The 19,305-nt window shown below is 43.7% G+C and overlaps 1 protein-coding gene across 1 annotated transcript in view; it reads right to left on the bottom strand.

The window, feature by feature from the left end:
- Positions 1-1,125: 1,125 nt before the first annotated feature.
- LOC137564372 (hepatitis A virus cellular receptor 1 homolog) overlaps positions 1,126-19,305 on the bottom strand; it is a 254,170-nt gene continuing 235,990 nt past the window's right edge. The window contains exons 6-9 of the mRNA XM_068278157.1: positions 13,562-13,633; positions 6,815-6,864; positions 3,453-3,543; positions 1,126-1,505 (exon numbers count right to left, since the gene is read on the bottom strand). Of these exons, the coding sequence (XP_068134258.1) occupies positions 1,378-1,505; positions 3,453-3,543; positions 6,815-6,864; positions 13,562-13,633 (341 nt within the window). The 3' untranslated portion in view covers positions 1,126-1,377. The remainder of the gene's footprint in view (positions 1,506-3,452; positions 3,544-6,814; positions 6,865-13,561; positions 13,634-19,305) is intronic.

Here is a 19,305-nt window from a genome sequence, read left to right as displayed (position 1 = left end):
CTGGCTTACGGTCTTCTGCACATTGCCAAGAGAGCCGTTGCTGGGAGAGATCTGCGCTTGTGCAGTTCAAGTCTTTATGAACTTTGCAAGCACAGAACACTCCCGGGAAAAGGGATTTCTATGGGCTGGAGAAGCTTCAAGTCAGTAAAAGATTTTTTTGTAGGGCGGCCTAATGTACCCTTTTTACGGTGCGTAGACACCTTTGATGAATGTCACCCATCGGAAATCAGGTGTCATTGCTGGGCTGAGCTGCAGTGACGCGAAGCCAGCTGTGTAGGTTAAGATGCGCTCCGTTGCTATGTAGGGAGCAGATGGAAAAAACGGAGCAGCACATGTGTGACATCACATGGTAGGCGGGGGAATGGCGTGCACAAAACAATCGGTTGTCCCTGGGGGTGAGTTGATCCACTGGGCAGATGGCTTGCAGGTCGGGGCCTCTGTACACATGCCTCATTATTGGCTGAGGAGGTAGTTTCCGGCCACCTCAGCCAAGTGTTGGTAAGAGGCTTAAGATGTGGTTAGATTGTACAATCAAGATTCTATGATGTATGAATACTTAGTAATCTTGTACTCAAAGAGAACCTGAAGTGAGAGAGATATGGAGGATGACATTTATTTCCTCTTTAGAGCCCTTTTACACTAGCAGGGTAAACCTAGGGTACGGTACCTTATTTTGCTATGAGGGTCCGCGAAAGCAATGCAAGTCTATGGAGATCATTGATACGGTCCCTTGCGGTGCGCCAAACTATCCGAGCTGATGCAAGGGCAACAGCACGTTACCGCAAGCACCACGCTTAACACACGGTGCTTGGAGTAATGGAAGTCTATGGGTGACACACATAGTGTAAACGACGGAGTGTGGTATGCCCCACACACGGACCGATGGGAATCCCAGTGACACACTTCCTGCCCAGTAGGGAGTATGTCACTGAGCGGGGCTATACATATGACCTTGACGCCGCACTGTGCCGCAGGTTCATACGTTTGTCATTTTTTGCATTGCGGTGGGATGCAGCAGGAGCATCTCATTCCCACCGCAACGCAAAAAAATAAATGTAACTCCAACATCCCAAGGACTGATTTCCAGGCAACAGTCGGGTGGCAAACAAAAGAGTCTGAAAAACATTCAAAAATATTCTTGTTTATATTTCCTGAAAGCAAATTTTGAATAGGTGCAAATTAAAAATGCCAATCCAGTGGTATTCCATGTGAATTTTCTCAGCTACACTCTATGGTCCTGAATGACCCAGCTTGGCATTTCAGTCCTTCCCACCAAATCGCAGATAACTTTTAGCGACTCCAGGCCAAGTTTCAGGATCACTTATGTTCCTTCACTGCTTCCATTCCAGAAAGATTCTAATAAATCAGGCCCATTAATTAAATACGTTCTGTTTCTTTTCTCCAAGCAAGAGGCTTGCAGGGGAATCCTGTGCAGACATCACTCATTGGCTGGCTTCTTGCATGTGCTGTAGCGTCCACGTTTCTGGCTGGAGTTTGCCGGAAAACTGTTGAAACAAAAGATGATTTGAAAACAGAGAAAAAGCAGCTTGCATCAACTGGAGCAGCCAATCAGACTCAAAGCAGACGATCAGAGAATGGCCTCAATTCACTAAGCTTATCTCCTGTCTTTAATAACTCTTCTAGAGTTGTTACCATGGTGATAAGGCATGTAGTATTCAGGAAACATTTTACCTCAGGCAAGCCTAAAGTTAACTCTTCTGTCTTTAAATTAACTCTCCAATCCTTAAAATAACTCCAGAGTAAAAGACAAGCTGTTAATTAACTGCGTGTGAAAATAACTACAGAGGAGGTAAATTAACTACAGGAGAGGTAACTTAAGGAATGAAGAGGTAAGATAACTCTCTCACGTGTGAAGGTAAGTTTTCTCTTGCCTTATTATCTCTAGCATGATCTTAGTGAATTGAGGCCAATGACTCTGAGAAAATGGCAGTCTTTGGTTTATTGGGCTGTACAGATCAGGCCCCCAAATATCAGGGACATCTCCCAGCACATTATAGTGGGGGTGGGGTCAAACAATGAGATTCATTGACAAATAAATGACCCTAGGCTATACACTGTATGCATACTCCACTCTTACCATTCCCGTATGCTATACCTCACGCCTCTCTGTTTGGGCCAGTGCACACCAGAAACCTCTAGCAGATCCGCAAAACGCTAGAGGTTTTTGAAGCAGATTTTCAGAGCAATTCTAGGCATGTTTAGAGAGGTTTTCTAATCATGCCTAGTGTTTTTTTAGAGCGTATTTGTGTAGCAGATCTCATATATTGTTACAGTAAAGCTGTTACTGAACAGCTTCTGTAACAAAAACACCTGGCAAACCACTCTGATCTAGCGTTTTTCAGAGCGGTTTTCCACTTTCCTGTACTTTAACATTGAGGCAGAAACGCCTCAGAAATCTAAAAAATGCTGCAGCCCCCGAGTTTTGCGTTTGTGGAAACAACAAACCACTCTAGTGTGCACAGCCCATTGAAATACATTACGCAAGCAGTTTTCAAACAGCTAGCGTTTTTAAAAATGCTCCAGAATCGCTCTGGTGTGCACCAGCCCTGTCTGTGGGTGGAGGGGGTGTTAGGGTGCTCAAACATTGCTAGATTTTGTGGGCTGATCGTAAATGTCCCTTTTTTGAAGGGACAGTCCCTCTTTGAGAACTAAATACCTCTTGCCCCTCTTTCAGGACTGATCTACAGATCTATGTAAATGTATTTCTCTCCACGAATACCCACAATACAGAATATAAATCCATGTGCCGTACAAGGTGGATGCATAATACAGAGAGTCCCTGCGATACAAAAAACCCACCAAACCATTCCATTGCACACCCCCTTCCTGCACTACCCCAGCTTAGTGTGTAAATGCAGAGTATAGGGCAGCAGAAGCTGTGCTCTTACCTCTTTTTCAGAGTCCAGTGCTTTCTCTTACGTGATTACACGCAACATGAGGAGAGTGAGTTGCCAGCACTAGAGGGAGCTTGAGATGGACAGGATGGTCACACAGGCACAGTGCTGGATTCCGGTGAAGAGGTAAGAGCACAGCTTCTGCTGCGCTACTCTCTGCATTTACACACTGGGCTGGGGGAGCGCAGGAGGGGGGCAGGGACAGATAGTGGCACAGGAGGACAGAAAGAGGCACAGGGGGACAGAAGGAGTCACATGGAGAACCAGTAGGAGGCACAAAGGGGAAAAGAAAGAAGCACAGGGGCACAGAAGGACAAACAGGGAGACAGAAGGAGGCAGAAGGACGAACAGTGGGACAGAAGGTTGAACAGGGGGACAGAAGGACAAACAGGGGGACAGAAGGTAGAACAGGGGGACAGAAGGCTGAACACGGGGACGGAAGGACGAACAGGGGCACAGATGGAGGCACAAAGAAGGTGGCATGCAGGAGCACCAATAAGAATTGTGCTGCTTCCCTTTGCCATGGACATTACTTACGGCTGGACAGGATCACTGATGTCAGGATGAACAGGATCAGAGCAGAAACACGGAAAAATAGGAAAATGCCAGAATATTGTGATACTGCAGTCTTATGGGGAGACAGAAAAATCAGAGGTAAGTCGTATTGGCTAAATAGACATCTTACAGCTCTAGTGCACCAATGTGGGTTTTGGAAGATGGACACTGCTACACCCCAAAGGTAGAGGACCGTGCAGGACCAGGTCAGCAAGGCCTGCAGAGACCTTTGAACACAAAGAAGGTCCACACCAGTCCACCACAAATCCTCTTTTATTGTTTGGACATATCCAGAATCAAAACATCATCATATCTCAAGCTGACATGTTTCGGACCCATACAGTCCATAATTATAGCATGATTAAGGACTGAACGGGTCTGAAACATGTCAGCTTGAGATATGATGGTGTTTTAATTCTGGATATGTCCAAACAATAAAAGAGGATTTGTGGTGGACTGGTGCGGACCTTCTTTGTGTTCTAGTCGTGCACCAATTATTTTATCATTATATTTAATTGAAGTGCTATACAGCCACATGGGACGCGATTAGGGAAGCAGGTGCAGCTAGAACGGGTGAGATTTTATTGCACAGGAGGGGGAGGCGCATTAACAGGGGGACAGCAGCCGAGAGGTTCTGTTACGTTCGTCACTCCTCTTGAAATGGCACGCTGTTACCGCCATGCACCGTTTGTTCACATCGCCCTGAGATTTTCCAGCTTGCTTAAACGATACATTCGGCCCACAGTTGGTCAAATTGCCTATTGGGTATGCTTGATTTTAATCCGATTCAAAACAATCATCGAATCAGATGGTCGATTGGGCCACAAAATCACTAGATGTATGGCCACCTTCAGAGGGATATGGAAGCTGCCATATTTATTTCCCTTTAAACGATGATGATAATGATGATCGTGATGAGTCTAAAGCAGAGGTGTCAAACTCAAATACAAAGTGGGCGGAAATTGAGCACTGCAACCAAGTTGTGGGCCAACCTCGATGTCTAGTGACCACCCCCCTCCCTTAAAGTTCCCTGGTGTCTAATGGCCTTTAAACCTCCCCTATACAGTTCTCTGGTGACTAATGCCTCCACCCTCCCCTATACAGCTCCCTGGAGGTTAGTGGTCCTCCTCACTCCTCTATACAGTTCACTGGTGTCTAGTGGACCTCCCTCCCCTATGCAGTTTCCTAATGTCTAATGCCGCCTCCCTCCCCTATTCAGTCCCTGGTGTTTAGTGGACCTCCCTGTCTACCCCATACAGTTCCCTGGTGTCTAGTGGCCCACTCCCTCTCTATACAGTTCAATGGGGTACAGCCTCCACCTCCCCATATGACTTATCTCGGTGATCTAGGGCTTAACCTTCAATATAGCTTCCTTAAAGGTCGATAGTGGGCCAAACATAATGCAACATGGGGAAACCACTCGGGAGCCAAACTTGATGGATCTGGAGGCCAAATTTGATGCTTTGGGGGGGGGGGACAAATTTGGCCTGCAGGCCGGAGTTTGACATGTATGGTCTAAAGCCGAGTACCCACAACCAGATGGACCTGGGATCTCTTCCAACAAATGATCATTCACCAGAATAGCAGTAATAAAAGCAAGATCTGAATGATTTGTCGTGCTGTGATCCGACATGACGGCCTTTCAAAATGAAACCATCGTTGAGGGTAGTCCGCAATCGTTAGACATAATAGAACAAATTTTTGTTAAACAAATGTTGCGCGATATAGCAAAAATGATCTTTTGCCATGAAAAAATTGTGAGAAAAATCATGACGTGGGTATGGATCTGTAGGCTTAGTTCCCATGTGTAAAGAAAACGTAGCCATTCAGTATGTTTTCTGCAGCGACGGACATGCAAAGGGATCTAATGTTATAAACCGCTTGTGCTTCCACTTGCTATTTTTAACAAATCACTTTGCTTTGTTGCAGTAATCTCATCATAGATTGCTTCATTTTTCCAGACAAGGCAAACAGTCAATGCCAATGAAAACAGTGCAAGCCTATGGGAATGGACCCACTGGGCTCTGTACCGCATCTGTTCTTCTGTCACTTTCTGCCCTCATCTGCGCTGGTCATCGCTGATGCTTGGGTCCCTTCAGGCCCGGCCCTAGACTTTTTGCCGCCTGAGGCAATCTTTAAAGAAATCGCCGCCCCCCCCCCCCAAGCCGTGGGTGGGGGGGCCGCCCGAGCTGAAGGGGATAGCGGGCAGGAAGGTGGTATTGGGCCTAGCGGCGGGGAGGGGGGTCGGACCCCCCCTCCCTCGCCTGGGTCCCCCGTCCTCCGCTCCCCTCCAGCTTTAAAAAGTTACTTTGCTGCCTGCGGCTAATACCCCCTTCTTGCCCGCTATCCCCTCCAGCTCGGGCGGCCCCACACACCCACGGACAGGCAGGTGCCGCCCCCCCAGAAGTGCCGCCTGAGGCAAAAGTTTCACCCCGCTTCATGGGCGGACCGGCCCTGGGCCCCTCTGCTGCTCAGGTCAACGTCACTGACAAGCACCACAAAACAAACAGAAGCCGAAACAGACCAATGGGAGTCCTCGAGGACTCCCATTGGTCGGTTTCATGTTCAATAGGGAGCCCCAGCCATTTAATAGGCTTTCGCTGGAGCTCCCGTTTGTATTGCGGCGCTTGTTGGCGCCGGTGCCCTGAGCAGCGGTGACCTAAGAGGTGGTGGCGAGACCCAAGCAGCTATGACCATGGATCTGCCACAGAGCACAAAAAAGCGAGGCGGGCAGTGGCGTAGCTCAGGAGCTGTGGGCACCGATGCAAGTTTTACAATAGGGCCCCCCAAACGCTCTATACGTAACAATTGATACGGCACACCAAAACCTGCCAATGGAAACTACAGTGTCAGAGGTGCAAGAAGGGGATGGGGAACAGTTTGTTATTAATTACTAATAATAAAAGTATTTATAGAAGTGATTATTATGAGCACAGGACCAATAGAGAGCTAATACTGCAGTTGAGGGACGGCCCTTCGGGGCCCCTCCGGGCCCAAGGGACCTGATGCGGTCACGACCTCTGCAACCTCTATTGCTACGCCCCTGGAGGCAGGCAAAGAGGGCCCCAGGCATTTGGGTGCCTCCATAGGCGTAGGAAGGTTAATAGTAATTAACGCTGCCAGGAGTTTTGGTTTTTAGAAACATACGCATTGAGTGTACGTCAAAAAGAGATGCAACATATCAGGACAGATACGCTTTAGCGCTCTTTTGCGGATCTGGCTAGATTCGTCGCAAGTGGGAACCGAGCCTAGCACTAATCTGATCAACAACACTAGTTACAGCTCATGTTTATATCTCCGTGCTGTAAAAAGTTTGATACTTTTCAGAACTAAGTTACTGTTACCTCTGTGGATGCTACCTCTGTAGGTGTGGTATCGTGAGACATATCGCCACCTAGAGGGAAAAATAATTCTGTATTACCCACAGATTACTCCAGGATACAATCCAAACTTGAACAAAGTGACTAACCGGAAATTAGTGGAACCCTCTGCACAGATGTAATTTTACCTGGCCTATTTGCTATTTGGCATACCAGACATGGCAGCCTGTGTCACCTCCCTTCTTCACATTATACATACACCATACACACTACACACACAGTACATACATGATATGTTCGTATAATTGTTTTTAAAAAGTGTAACTGTCAGGCATAAAATCAAAGCTCAATTCTTTATTTTTATCTGGTAAACAAGTAATAAGGTTGTTAACCAGGCAATCCGAAAGTTAAAATCACTATTACTTTTCTTGTTGATAAATGATCATTCCCCAGTTTACCTGACTCTTATTTGGTACATTGCCGCACAAAGGAAGTTGCAGTGCATGCTGGGTTATCTTTTTTTGCTTCTTTACTTTCCTCTCAGACATAACGAACACAGCCTGATTGGCTGAAGCCTCTTCCCCTCCTGTTTTCCCCTCCCACGCCTCTGTTCCTCTCTGATTGGCCAACATTTTTCATGCTGAGACAATGCACTTTCTATTGCAGAGCTGGGTGGGAGTGCCTGAAGACTGGGAGGAGGCCAGGCAATGCATATACAATCAGGCAGAGAAGAGTAAGGGAGGAAATGACATCAGGATTGGCTTCAAGACAGACACAGTTAAAATGGAGAATCCTAAAAAGGATTCTCTTTTTTACTATAGAAAAATGACAAATCAAAATGTGGACTGTGCAATACATGTGTTATGTAAGAAGAGCAAGTATGTATCTACTTATGTGTTTTTTTTCTGAGATAGTATGGCTGACAACTCCTCTTTAAATAAAAAACAATAGAAATACTTTTATATTAACTACACATTATTTAAGAAGGGCAAAAAAAGTGCTTTAAGAAATTATAGATTTGTAAGCTTAACATCAGTTGTGCGCAAACTATCTGAGGGTTTCCTAAGAGATCCTATAAAAGACAGCATTGGTTTACTAAGGACAAGTCCTGTTTGACTAAAATGCTCAGATTTTATGAGGAAGTGAATGCTAGTATGGATATGGGACTGCCGTAGATTTGGTATGCTTGGACTTTGCAAAGGCCTTCAACACTGTTTACGACAATAGTCTGGTGCAAAAATTGAGCCTGCAAGTACTGGGGAAGAGTCTGTGTGCATGGATAGGGAGCTGGCTAATGGACAAAAGGCAAAGAGTTGTGGTCAATGGATCATATTCAAAATGGGTGACTGTTAGCAGTGGGGCCCCACAGGGGTCTGTACTGGGTCCAGTACCCTTCATTTTGTGGACCTGAACTCAGAACTTTTCCTCTGTTCTAAAAAGATAAGCCACACCATAATTAACTTTATAGAAAAACATTTCTTTGTTACAGCTTACAGAACTTCTGCAATACATTTCCAGTTAGTCTACTTCCTGCTTTAATGGAAGTAAATAAAGAGTTAAAATCCTGTGTTTACATATTAGCTGTGTCTGCCAAGAACTGTCAAATTTCTGTGCTAACACAGCTGAGATATCAAATTACACTTGTGAATACTTCAATATGAGGGGACATTAAAACTAAAAACACACAGAGTGCATTTTTTTCTGTATCCCTTGTGTCCTGTTCAGGTCCACTTTAGTAGAAAGTATTGTTGCTTTTTTTTCTCTTTTTTTAAATTTCCCCTTAAAGCAGACCTGAACTCAGAGCATCATTTCTGCTCTAAAAGATACTCAACAGCATAATAAACTCGAAGGGTTTTTTCCCTTAAAAAACCACAGCAATTTTCACCTGTCAGCGCTCCTTCAATTCATTTACCTATAACTTTATTGCTACTTATCACAATAAATCTATATCTTGCTTTTTTTGCCACCAATTAGGCTTTCTTTGGTGGGTACTTTTTGATAAGAATTTTTTTATTTTAAAAGTGATCTAACAGGAAAAGTAATTAAAAAAATGGGGAAAAAAATCATTATTTCTCAGTTTTCAGCCATTATAATTTTAAAATAATACATGCTAACGTAATTAAAACCCACACATTTTATTTGCCCATTTGTCCCGGTTATTGCAACGTTTAAAAATAGTTCCCTAGTACAATGTATGGTGCCAACATTTTATTTGTAAATAAAGGTGCATTTTTTCAGTTTTGCATCCATCCCTAATTATAAGCCCATAATTTATAAAGTAACAGTAATATACCCCCTTTACATACATATTAAAAAAAACGTTCAGTCCCTAAGGCAGCTATTTATTTATTTTTTTAATTTGTACATTTTTATTTAAAAAAAAAATACATTTGATAACTATTGCGGAGTGTGGGAGGTCAGGGGTTAAATTAAAATGTAAAAGAAGGTAAAAATAGGTCCTTTATTTAAAAAAAAAATGTAGATGTAATTTTACTATTTGGCCACAAGCTGTCCTTGCAGGTGACTTCCGTATGCATAGTATTACTACGCAAACAGGAAGCACTGCGTGGATAGTCTTTGTGAATGGCAGCGCCGTCTCTTAGACAGCTGCGGTCACTCACAAGGGGACTTAGATCAATGAATGGGAACTCTGTTTCCTTTCATTGATCTAGCGGCTAACAATCGTTAGCAGTAACGAGCATGGGAGGGGTCGAGGGGGAAAGCGCAGTGGGGAGGGACGTAGTGGCTATGTCCCTGCACAACTATGGCATTTAGCAGGGATGTAGTTACTCGTCTCGGGGAAGTGGTTTAACAAAAAACATTTCTTTGTTGCAGCGGATACAAATCCTAAAATAAATCTGTACAGTTTCTACTTCCTGATTCATGGAAGCAGACATATTAACAGCCTGTGCCTTCAAATGGGTTTATCTGCCATCTCTGCCATTGGCAGTCATGTGACACAGGGGAGAGATCAGATTACAACTTGTGATTAGACACAGATGAGGGGGAATTAGACCGGCTAAACTCTCTAAATACATACAGGGTGCATTTCTCTTTGTTTTCCTTCTGTTTTGTGCAAGAGTTCAGGTCCAGTTAAAATGCACAGAGAATAAGACAAACAAGACAAAACATTTTTTTCTCCTGGCGGACTCCAAGGCTAGAGCCAGAGCTGCAACCACTAGGACGTGCTGTATAGGCAAGTAGCAGTTTTAGGAAGTCTTGCCCAAGGCTGAGCGATTTGGGGAGCATTTTGGGGAGGGTTTTTCTAAATGCTTTTGCTAAGCGATTGTGTTTTTCACTTCCTGACGTCAGTCAGGAAGTGAACTTTTTAAACCGGAAAAGAAATAATACAATGTATTTATTCTTAAAGAGGAATTGTTAAAATGTAAAACACATACAAATAAGAAGTACATTTCTCCCAGAGTAAAATGAGCCATACATTACTTCTCTCCTATGTTGCTGTCACTTACAGTAAGTAGTAGAAATCTGACATTACAGACAGGTTTTGGGTTAGTCCATCTCTTCTTCATGGAGGATTCTTAGTAGGGATGGGACGAATCCACAATTTCTTCGAATCCGAATCTGAATCTAAAAAGGTTCTCGAATATCTCGAACCTTTCGAATCCCGAATCTAACGAATCCTGCGATCCGTGGAATAGTTGCCCACAGTATAGGTAGGCAGGCTAGGTGCTCACACTATAGGTAGCTAGGTAAAGGTGCCTTCAGTATAGCTAGCTAGGCATAGGTGCCTTCAGCATAGCTAGCTGGGTATAGGTGCCTTCAGTATAGCTAGCTGGGTATAGGTGCCTTCAGTATAGCTAGCTAGGCATAGGTGCCTTCAGTATAGCTAGTTAGGTATAGGTGCCTTCAGTATAGCTAGTTAGGTATAGGTGCCTTCAGTATAGCTAGTTAGGCATAGGTGCCTTCAGTATAGCTAGTTATGTATGGATGCCTTTAATAAAGCTAGCAAAGCATAGGGGCCTTTAGTATAGCTAGCAAGGTATAGGGGCCTTCTTTAAAGTTAGTTAGGTATAGGGACCCTCAGTATAGCTAGTTAGGTATAGGGGCATTCAGTGTAGCTAGTTAGGTATAGGGACCCTCAGTATAGCTAGTTAGGTATAGGTGCCTTCAGTATAGCTAGTTAGGTATAGGTGCCTTCAGTATAGCTAGTTAGGTATAGGTGCCTTCAGTATAGCTAGTTAGGTATAGGTGCCTTCAGTATAGCTAGTTAGGCATAGGTGCCTTCAGTATAGCTAGTTATGTATGGATGCCTTTAATAAAGCTAGCAAAGCATAGGGGCCTTTAGTATAGCTAGCAAGGTATAGGGGCCTTCTTTAAAGTTAGTTAGGTATAGGGACCCTCAGTATAGCTAGTTAGGTATAGGGGCATTCAGTGTAGCTAGTTAGGTATAGGGACCCTCAGTATAGCTAGTTAGGTATAGGGGCATTCAGTGTAGCTAGTTAGGTATAGGGGCCCTCAGTGTAGCTAGTTAGGTATAGGGGCCCTCAGTATAGCTAGTTAGGTATAGGGGCATTCAGTGTAGCTAGTTAGGTATAGGGGCCCTCAGTGTAGCTAGTTAGGTATAGGGGCCCTCAGTATAGCTAGTTAGGTATAGGGGCATTCAGTGTAGCTAGTTAGGTATAGGGACCCTCAGTATAGCTAGTTAGGTATAGGGGCATTCAGTGTAGCTAGTTAGGTATAGGGGCCCTCAGTGTAGCTAGTTAGGTATAGGGGCCCTCAGTGTAGCTAGTTAGGTATAGGTGCCTTGAGTATAGCTAGCCATCAAATTACAACTTGTGAATAGACACAGATGAGACGGCAATTAGATTACACACAGGTGAGGGCCAATTAGATTACACACAGGTGAGGGCCAATTAGATAACACAGGTGAGGGGCAATTAGATTACACACAGGTGAGGGGCAATTAGATTACACACAGGTGAGGGGCAATTAGATTACACACAGGTAAGGGCCAATTAGATTACACAGGTGAGGGGCAATTAGATAACACAGGTGAGGGGCAATTAGATTACACACAGGTGAGGGGCAATTAGATTACACACAGGTGAGGGGCAATTAGATTACACACAGGTGAGGGGGCATTTAGGCTAAATTCTCTAAATAGTAAATACATACCGGGTTTATTTATCTGTTTTCATACTGTCCTGTAAGTTCCGGTCCATCCCAAGTGTGCGAGTAGGCAGGGCTCCCGGTGGAGGGGGCAGAAATGGAGAAAGTTCTAATGTGGGGGACTGTGTCAAGCTGTGGGGGACTCTGGGGGCAGAAGAAGGAGTTTTATGGAGGAGGAGACCCTCCCTCCCTGCATACCAGCAGCATTGACTGGAGGAGACCCGGATCTAGAAAATCGGCGGCGGCAGGCTGTCACGGTTACTATTAGTGGCGGTATCCTCCAGTTCTTCTGCAGCAGTGAGCGGCTCCATGACGTCACCCAGCAGTGCCCCCTGCGTCCTCTCCATGGTTACACGCAGAGTCAGGCGCTGCATTCATGGAGAGGACGCAGGGGGCACTGCTGGGTGACGTCATGGAGCCGCTCACTGCTGCAGAAGAACTGGAGGATACCGCCACTAATAGTAACCGTGACAGCCTGCCGCCGCCGATTTTCTAGATCCGGGTCTCCTCCAGTCAATGCTGCTGGTATGCAGGGAGGGAGGGAGAAAGCGGGATTCGGCGGATTCGTTAAGGGGGAAATGGCGTCGGGATTCGAATCCACGAATCTCGAATATTTCTCAATATTCGAGGGATTCGTGGATTCGCCGGATTCGCCATCCCACCCCTAATTCTTAGCATGGACTTTATTCTTTATAAAGACATTCCCTGAAAAAGATTTATATAATGATTCTGGCCAGCCTCCCTGCTCGCTGCACACTTTTTTGGCAGTTGGACGGAGCAACTGCCATTCACTAAGTGCTTTTAAAAATAAAGAAAACCCTGAGAACCCCCCATGAGAAGATGGGCTAGTCCAAAATCTGTTGGTAATGTCAGATCTCTACTACCCACTGTAAGTGACAGCAACATAGGAGAAACAGTAATTTATGGCTCATTTTACTGTGGAAGAAACATACTTCTTATTTGTATATGTTTACATGTATTTTAAATTTTAAGATTTTTGCGACAGAGGTCCTTTAAAAGTCCTTGGAAAATTGCTATACAAAGCGATTTGTCAAGCGCTTTGCGATTTCTCTATACCTCGCACTGAGCAAAAACGCTCAGAAAATGGTACATGTCGCGCGTTTGCGATTTGTAACATGCGATTTGTAACATGTGAACACTCTGATAGGAAATCATTGCACAAGTGCTTTCAGGGCGATTTGCAAAATCGCCAGCGCTTAGAAAAAAAAAATCTTCAAACGCTGATAATGTGAACAAGCGCTTACTGGACAGGAAGAGCCGAGATTCAAACCCAGGTCTTCTGTGTCAAGAGGCAGAGCCCTTGTTAGATATAGATCATTTAGGTGTGCTAAGTAGTGATAAAACTATTGGCAAATGAGTGAAAGAAGCGATGAAATGTGACAATTAGTCAGATGCATAAGGTAAAAAAACCCACTAAGGATAAAGTGGTTTATTAACTATAAATATTTTTCATTAATAATCCCACGCTAATGTCCTTGGAAATGCCCCACGCCGATATCCTCTGAATATCTTGATTTAAGAGATTGCCGAGGCCCACACATGTCGCGGCTGGCACTTGCTTACTGGAATAAAGCCAGCCCCGGCAAAGCCATATAAACAATTACCGTTAAACAGACTTACTTGTGTGCAGAGCCGTGTTCATTGCATTGATTTGGGTTGTGGCATCTTCAGAGGCTCCATATTTTTCGGTTTCTAATTTTTTGAGAAGTAAAGAATTAAAAGTTCTGCTGCATATGGGACAAAAAGCATAAGCTGGACATATATGAAATTTGCATCCATCTGTGTTTCTTATGGAAGAAAGTCATTACTTAGCACGTGTGCCATTTTGGGCCTCTTTGGCGCGTACATGCAAAAAGGGCGTTGGGAAAAAAGGGCGCAGGGTGTAAACGATAAGCGGTAATAGCGTTTTTAAAAAATATTGTGTTGTATTTCCTTTACAAATAATGTTTTACAAGTTAAAAAAACATTTAATAACGTGTATGAAATCGCAAATTGTGGAAACGATAAGCTTTCCGGTTTTAAAAGTGAAACTTATAATTATGTTTGTTAAAAAAACGATAATATATGTTTAATCGTTATAATTGCATATTATGGTGAATAACCTTCATTTATCGTTTCTTCATATAATAAAATCTGAAAATATTGTTTATAACGATGAAAAAAAGATATGTGTGTTCGTAATAACTAGTGTAAAACATTAGTAAATATTACTAACATTTCACTACAACTAAACCTAACCCTACTCTCATTTAGAACCCTCCCCGTACCTGTCCCTAACCCTTCGCCCCCTGGTGGCGCCTAACCCTAAGACCCCCCCTGGTGGTGCCTAACCCTAAATCTCCCCTGGTGGTGCCTAACCCTAAGACCCCCCTGGTGGTGCCTAACCCTAAATCTCCCCTGGAGGTGCCTAACTCTAAGACCCCCGTGGTGGTGCCTAACTCTAAGACTCCCTGGTGGTGCTTAACCCTAAATCTCCCCTGGTGGTGCCTAACCCTAAATCTCCCCCGGTTGTGCCAAACCCTAAGACCCCCCTGGTGCCTAACCCTAAGACCCCCCTGTTGGTGCCTAACCCTAAGCCCCCCCTGGTGGTGCCTAAATCTAAGCCCCCCCTGGTGGTGCCTAACCCTAAGACCCCCCTGGTGGTGCCTAACCCTAAGACCCCCCTTAGTGGTCGCTTTATTGTGTGGAGAATAATGTTTTACAAATAGTGACTGTAAAAAATATATTACAATTTACGTTATGTACTGATCGCTTTATTTTGTGAATAATAATGTTTTACAAACAGTAAGGGATAAAATTTTAAATAATGTTTTAGTTAAATAGGATAAATATGTTTAGTATTTTTGTAAACATTATTCGTCACGGGCGCATTTTGTAAACTTAAATCATCACAAGCGCCGTTAGAAAACATTAATAATCTCCGGGCACCGTTTGCAAAACGTCAATTATCTCATGCGCCCAAATTTCTTGCTTCCTTATTTGGCGCCCATGCAAGGAAGTCTGTGTCACCCCTCCCCCACTAAAAACCCCATATACACAAATACATGCATACATACAAAATGTGTGCTTAAAGTGTACCCGAGTGGAAGCTCAGGTACAAAACCAGATATTTACCTTAAGAGAGGGAAGCCTCAGGATTCCACGCTACTCTGTGGTCCCCTGTTGCAGAGTGTGGCCCCTGGAAGATCAGCGACAATGTATTGTCGCTAATCACAGTGCAGCTCTTCTTCCTGGATCAAGTGCGCGCAATAGCCGACTGAGCCCTCCCAGTTGCACGGAGCTGTGGGCTCCGTGCTTCTGCACATGCGTGGGTGGCAGGCCTTGCTAGCACTTGATCCAGGAAGAGGAGCTGCACAGCCCCGATGTGTTTAGCGCCAATGCACTGTTGCTGATCTTCTGGTGGCCGTGCTCAGCAACGAGGGACCAGAGAGTAGTGAGTGAGGCCTCAATAGGCTCCTGAGGCTGGTTTCACACTGTAAACCAGCATTGCTGATGTGGTATCAGGGGCGTAGCAATAGGGGTTGCAGAGGTAGCGACCGCATCGGGGCCCTTGGGCCAGAGGGGCCCCGAAGGGCCCACCCTCAACTACAGTTTTAGCTCTCTATTGGTCCTGTTCTCAAAATAATCACTTCTATAAATACTTTGAATAGCAGTGATCATTAACAAGCTGTTCCCCATCCCCTTCTTGCACCTCTGACTCTGTAGTTGCCATTGGCAGCTTTTGGTGAGCCTTATCAATTGTTATGTATAGAGTGCTTGGGGGGCCCAATGTAAAACTTGCATCGGGGCCCACAGCTCCTTAGCTACGCCACTGTGTGGTATTATAATATTATAATTCAGAAAACAGAGCAAAGTCAGGGACTGGCCAAAGATTGATACCAAAAGTTCAAGGTGAGAAGGAGAAACAGGTCTAGATTCGGGGAGAGGAGGACAAGCAGGCAAATGTCAAGAGTCAGGCATTGGATAGTACTGCATATTATTATGCATATGTATACAGTATATACTGTATATATAAGCTGAAGACCCACGTCTGTACTTGTGGTTATGCCCAGGTGTGCAGGGAAGGGGGGGGTGGAAGCAGGAAAAAAAGGCGCATATGGCTAATGGACAAAAAGGGCGCCGCCATAGACTGCAATGCAAAATATCGGCTATTGGGTGCCTGACAGGAAATTTGGGCACCCGAGAAATAGCGATTGCAGGGATCGTGTTAACAAAAGTTTTCATTTACAGAATAAGGTTTATTACAAATATAGTTTACAAATTCATTTTGACTTTGTGTTTTATTTATTTTTTCGTTTTTTAAATTTCGCTTTCAGGACTGTAACAAGTACATTTTTGTTTACACTTATTTTATCATTTTAAAATTTGTTTTCAAACGTATAATGCTTAAATATCGTTTTCAACCTTATTGTATTAGAAATACATTGCTTTTAGTATTAACCTTGTTTTTACACTTATAATGCGTTGATTATAGTTTTCAGATTTATTATCTTACTAATATATCGCTTTTAATATTACTGTTACATAGTTACATAGTTACATAGTTACATAGTTATTTTGGTTGAAAAAAGACATACGTCCATCGAGTTCAACCAGTACAAAGTACAACTCCAGTCTGCTCCCTCACATATCCCTGTTGATCCAGAGGAAGGCGAAAAAACCCTTACAAGGCATGGTCCAATTAGCCCCAAAAGGGAAAAATTCCTTCCCGACTCCGGATGGCAATCAGATAAAATCCCTGGATCAACATCATTCTGCCTTACCTAGTAATTGTAGCCATGGATGTCATTCAACTCAAGGAAAGCATCTAAGCCCCCTTTAAATGCAGGTATAGAGTTTGCCATAACGACTTCCTGTGGCAATGCATTCCACATCTTAATCACTCTTACTGTAAAGAACCCTTTCCTAAATAAATGGCTAAAACGTTTTTCCTCCATGCGCAGATCATGTCCTCTAGTCCTTTGAGAAGGCCTAGGGACAAAAAGCTCATCCGCCAAGCTATTATATTGCCCTCTGATGTATTTATACATGTTAATTAGATCTCCTCTAAGGCGTCTTTTCTCTAGACTAAATAAACCCAGGTTATCTAACCTTTCTTGGTAACTGAGACCTTCCATCCCACGTATCAATTTTGTTGCTCGTCTCTGCACCTGCTCTAAAACTGCAATATCTTTTTTGTAATGTGGTGCCCAGAACTGAATTCCATATTCCAGATGTGGCCTTACTAGAGAGTTAAACAAGGGCAATATTATGCTCGCATCTCGAGTTTTTATTTCCCTTTTAATGCATCCCAAAATTTTGTTAGCTTTAGCTGCAGCGGCTTGGCATTGAGTACGATTATTTAACTTGTTGTCGATGAGTACTCCTAAGTCCTTCTCCAAGTTTTATGTCCCCAACTGTCTCCCATTTATTTTGTATGGTGCTAGACCATTGGTACGACCAAAATGCATGACTTTACATTTTTCAACATTGAATTTCATCTGCCATTTATGTGCCCATATAGCCATCCTATCCAGATCCTGTTGCAATTGTTGTTATTTTAAGATTTTGTATGCGTACGTGATTGTAAGGCTACACATTCTAATATATATATATATATATATATATATATATATATATATACTAGTAGACCCAAGCCCGTTTAAAAACGGGCTCTAGGGTCTGTTTCTTGCCACCGCCCTCCGCATGTTACTGCGCGCGCGCGCAGTGCCGCCTGCTCACAGGCACGTTCGGCTCCCTGGCCCCGTCCTCCTGTCTCTGTGAGGCTGGGTCGGTGCTGTGCACATGCGCAGTAGCAAAAAGCACGGACCAGCTACACAAAGACAGCACACGCAGGGCGGATCGCTCAGAAACCGTATCAGTCTGCAGACAGACTGTACACACACCGGACTGTCACTAGAACGCCCACCCAGCGGGAGGTGATCATTGCCTCCAGTCCGGCGTGTGTACGGACCTTTAGGCACCACCAGGGGGATGGTTAGGTTTAGCCACCACCAGGTGGGTGGTTAGGGTCAGACACCACCAGGGGGGGGTCTTAGGGTTAAGCACCACTAGTACAATATTTGTAAAATATACAACTTATTAAATGATGTATACTTACACGGGGGGGGGGGGGCATTGGTGGGGGGAGGGGGTGCTTGGGGTTAGGGATAGGTAGAGATCTGTGTGAGCCTACAGCTAGGTATAATTGCAGTAAAATACCTACAAAATCTACCATTGTATTACTATGCTTAACCCATTCGCGTTCCGTCGTTTTCACTTGAGAAATGTTCACCTCCCATTCATTAGCCTATAAATTTATCACTACTTATCACAATGAACTGATCTATATCTTGTTTTTTCTGCCACTAATTAGGCTTTCTTTGGGGGGTACATTTTGCTAAGAGCATTTTAACAGGAAGAATAAGAAAAAAACTGAAAAAAATCATTATTTCTCAGTTTTCAGCCATTATAGTTTTAAAATAATACATGCCTCCATAATTAAAACTCACGTATTGTATTTGCCCATATGTCCCGGTTATTACACCGTTAAAATTATGTCCCTATCACAATGTATGGCGACAATATTTTATTTGGAAATAAAGGTGCATTTTTTCCGTTTTGCATCGATCACTACTTACAAGTTTAAAATAAAAAAAAATAGAAATATTTAATCTTTACATTGATATTTAAAAAGTTTAGACCCTTAGGTAAATATTTACATGTTTTTTTATTATTGTAATGTTTTTTTTTTTATATTAAACATTTTATTTGGGTATTTTTGGGAGGGTGGGATGTAAACTATAGTTTTATAATGTAATTGTGTGTTGTTTTTAATTTTTTTTACTTTTAGTTGTAGTTTTACTTTTTGGCCACAAGATGGCGGCCATGAGTTTGTTTACATGACGTCACTCTAAGCGTAACGCACGCTTAGAGTGACGCAGGGGGGGAGGCAACGGCCAGAAAAAGCACAGCTTTCGAGAGAAGCTGTCGCTTTTTCAGCGGGGGAGAGGAATCAGTGATCGGGCACCATAGCCCGATACATTGATTCCGTGGCTACCGAATCCGTGGCCGGGAGTGCGCGTGCACGCGCGCGATCGGCCGCGGGAGCGCACGGTAGCGCGCATGGTTCCTGGACGTAGTTTCTACATCCAGAATTCAAAATAGGTTAATACAACTGTAAATATCGTTTTTTGTTATAGATGCTAATTGACATTTCATTTCTGATGCCCTTTTCTTTGTTAAAGATGGTATTTTGCCGTTTCATTTCCGTTTATTTTACCTATTTAGCACTAGATTTTCGTTTCTAAGCTATAATCGAAAAATATTATTTTACATTACAACTTATAATTTAGGCTATATCCCGCGCCCTTTTTTCCACGCTC

The sequence above is a fragment of the Hyperolius riggenbachi genome, chromosome 3, assembly GCF_040937935.1.
Source record: "Hyperolius riggenbachi isolate aHypRig1 chromosome 3, aHypRig1.pri, whole genome shotgun sequence".
Classification (NCBI taxonomy): Eukaryota; Metazoa; Chordata; class Amphibia; order Anura; family Hyperoliidae; genus Hyperolius; species Hyperolius riggenbachi.
This window is presented reverse-complemented; position numbering and strand designations above follow the sequence as displayed.